General features: G+C 36.1%; 1 protein-coding gene across 2 annotated transcripts; it reads left to right on the top strand.

Moving 5' to 3' along the window:
- Positions 1-1567: 1567 nt before the first annotated feature.
- med7 (mediator complex subunit 7) lies at positions 1568-3135 on the top strand. 2 transcript variants are annotated; one of them, XM_016245845.1, is made up of 2 exons: positions 1568-1724; positions 2106-3135. In XM_016245845.1, exon 2 carries the CDS (start codon positions 2115-2117, stop codon positions 2838-2840), a length of 726 nt encoding a protein of 241 aa, XP_016101331.1. In that variant the 5' UTR covers positions 1568-1724; positions 2106-2114; the 3' UTR covers positions 2841-3135. The 2 variants fall into 2 exon arrangements, with proteins under 2 accessions (XP_016101331.1, XP_016101339.1); XM_016245853.1 differs by lacking the exon at positions 1568-1724 and adding an exon at positions 1774-1798.

Here is a 3135-nt window from a genome sequence, read left to right as displayed (position 1 = left end):
GCATCATTACTCCAGTCTTCAGTGTCACATCCTTCAGAAATCATTCTAATATACTGATTTGATGCTCAAGAAACCTTTTTTAAATTATTATTATTATTAATTATGTTTTCTGAGCAGCAAATCAGAATATCAGAATGATTTCTGAAGGATAGTGTGACTGGAGTAATGATGCAAAATTTTTTGCTTTGAAATCATTATAAATGACATTTTAAAATATATTCAAATAGAAAACAGTTATTTGAAATAGCCTAGTAAAACTTTTTCAAAATGTTACCGTTTTGCTGTACTTTGAATCAAATAAACGCAGGCTTGGTGAACAGAAGAGACTTCTTTAAAAAACATTTAAAAACTTTTGACTGGTGTATAGGCAACTTAAAATTTTCTCTCATTTCTAGCTTTTAATTGGCTTAGAAATCAGATAACTGCTGGACAATAACCAATAATAATGATTTGTTTATATACTACAAACACTTTTTTTTAATCACATAAGGCAGAATAGTTTCTATACTGTAATAGATGCTATGTCAGTTAGCACTGCATTGTTCATATACTTTATTTATTACCTGGAGATGACTTGACAAACACAAATAAACCATATTGTCGCAATCGTATGTTTAATGTCTTCATGTTTCCAAACGTTTCTGTTTTCATACAGCGATAGCTGGATGCTTTTGTCCACATTAGGATTTTCCTCGTACGACTTTCTGCGGAGAGCGCCTCTGGCTTCGAGTGTGAATGAAACATACACTGCACTGAGTGTTTAGCGCTCCTCAATGTTCATCTATGGAGATAGAATTGTTGCTTAATTCCAAATAAATAGAATCAGATCATGCACAGACTATCCTGTCTCTTTGACCTCTGTGTGAACACACTTGCCAGAAAAAGTGTGGGGGACGAATTTACATGATATTAAAAGTGTCCCCCGCGTAATCTATGCCCCTGATATATATATATATATATATAAACCTACCTAATCAGCTTTCCCTCCAATAAATTCTTAATATTATATTTTTATTAAGATATTAAAAAATCTTTTATACAGCACAATAATTAATAAATTAATAAACAAGAAAATAAAACAATGAGACAAAAATAAAGGGAGAATGCAATGAAAGTACACAAAAAAAGTACATACTGTATAAGATAAGTCAAGTATCACTTTAACAGCTACTCACCCTTTTTAGAGCTTTGACCTTTTTACCCTGCTGTCGTTGTCTAAAGCAAACATATAGATACCTATCATGGACAATCTGCCAACAAATATTAAGAAACGAATAAGCAAACAAACAAACAAACAAACAAACAAGAAGTAATGTAAACAAAAATCAAACATGCAACTCAAAACTCACTGGGTACGAGATCATACAATGTCATTTTTCTCTCATTAATGCCAAGACACTATGTTTTTTTAAATAAGTAAATTAAAAATATAAATATTTCTTAGATTTTGTGGAATTTTGTTCATTTTCTTTTCCTTTTTTTTTAAAGGCTAGATCAGACTACGACGTCATTGAATACGCTTGCTTAGGACCCGCCCTAATCTGTTTTTGGCCAATGAAATACCTCGTTGCTAAGGGACTGTGCACCAATGCAATCCATTCATCTTTAGACCTGAAGAAATCGCCAATCGAGACATGCAAAAGGACAGGTCGCTTTGCTTATGTTTACTGAAAATCTGTTTACGTAGCTGACAGTACTTTTTTTCAGTAAAGCCAGCAGTCTCGGTAAGTATTTAGTTAAATATTACAGTGATGAGTCCCATAAAGTCAAGCGCTTTGCCAGTCTGAATCATTATTCGGTGAGCCGTAGCATTTAGCATGTAAATTGTTAGCTCTTTCTAAACCAGTATTGTTGATCAACTAAGTCGTGTTTTCTTTTACTGCATTTCCAAAGCCCTCCAATATGTTTGTTTTACGGAAGTATATTCTAGGAAAGCGAAAGTATTTTTTCAAAGCGAATTTTGTTTATCATGATTATTATTATTATTTTGTAGAATGTATCCCCAAGAAATGCTATTATTTATTAACAAATAATAGCATTATTGAATAATGTTACTGGTTAATTTAACAAATAGATTTGATTATTTTGTCGCTTTTCTTGACTAGATTTCCAAGATGGGGGAGCCACAGCAGGTCAGTGCTCTTCCACCGCCTCCAATGCAATACATCAAGGAGTACACGGATGAAAATGTGCGAAAGGGACTGGCCCCCAAACCCCCTCCTCTTATTCGAGACAGTTACATGATGTTTGGCAATCAGTTCCAATGCGATGACCTCATTATTAGACCACTGGAGAACCAAGGCATTGAGCGCCTTCATCCTATGCAGTTTGACCACAAAAGAGAGCTGAAGAAACTAAATATGTCCATCTTGGTCAACTTTCTGGACCTTCTGGATATCCTCATCAAAAGCCCAGGCAGCATTAAGCGAGAGGAGAAGCTGGAGGACTTGAAACTCATTTTTGTCCACATACATCACCTCATCAACGAGTACCGTCCCCACCAGGCCAGAGAGACGCTACGGGTCATGATGGAGGTTCAGAAGAGACAGAGGCTGGAGACGGCTGAGCGTTTCCAGAAGCACCTGGAGCGGGTGGTGGAGATGATCCAGGGGTGTCTTGCCTCACTGCCTGATGATTTGCCACAACCCAACAGCTCCAGCGTGGGAGAGGCTGGTGGCGTGGCGTCAGCTGGAGACTTCAGACTGAAAACCGAGCCTAGGGATGTAGATGAGACTGGTGTTAGCTGCATGGTTGCACAAACTGACAAGAACATGCCCAGTAAGGACAAAGTGTGGGATAAGGATGCTGCAATGTGCAGTATTATTGATGAGATGACTTAAGCTAAGGAATTTTTTTTAATGTTATTCAGGAAATATCAGTTCTTCAACTTTGTTACAAAACTTGGAATAGGCAGTCAACAAGCAGAACACAACTACAGACATTTTTACTGTTTAACAATGTGGCCAGATTACACAGTCAATGAAGTAGAACTATGTATGTAAAGTATTAAAGGTCTACTGGTCTTTTCATTTTCATATCTCTCACTGTATTTTTGTTATTTTGTCATATAAATAACACAGGCACATTGAAAAGTATAAAATACAGTTTTCAACCAGATTTCATAAACTTGTTTGG

Source organism: Sinocyclocheilus grahami, unplaced genomic scaffold, assembly GCF_001515645.1.
Source record: "Sinocyclocheilus grahami isolate Dianchi unplaced genomic scaffold, SAMN03320097.WGS_v1.1 scaffold23.1, whole genome shotgun sequence".
Classification (NCBI taxonomy): Eukaryota; Metazoa; Chordata; class Actinopteri; order Cypriniformes; family Cyprinidae; genus Sinocyclocheilus; species Sinocyclocheilus grahami.
The sequence above is the reverse complement of the archived record's forward strand: the minus strand, read 5'-3'. Positions and strand labels throughout refer to the sequence as shown.

Coding starts and splice junctions, on each gene's coding strand:
- med7 (XM_016245845.1), top strand. CDS start 2,115: ATGGGGGAGCCACAGCAGGTCAGTGCTCTTCCACCGCCTCCAATGCAA.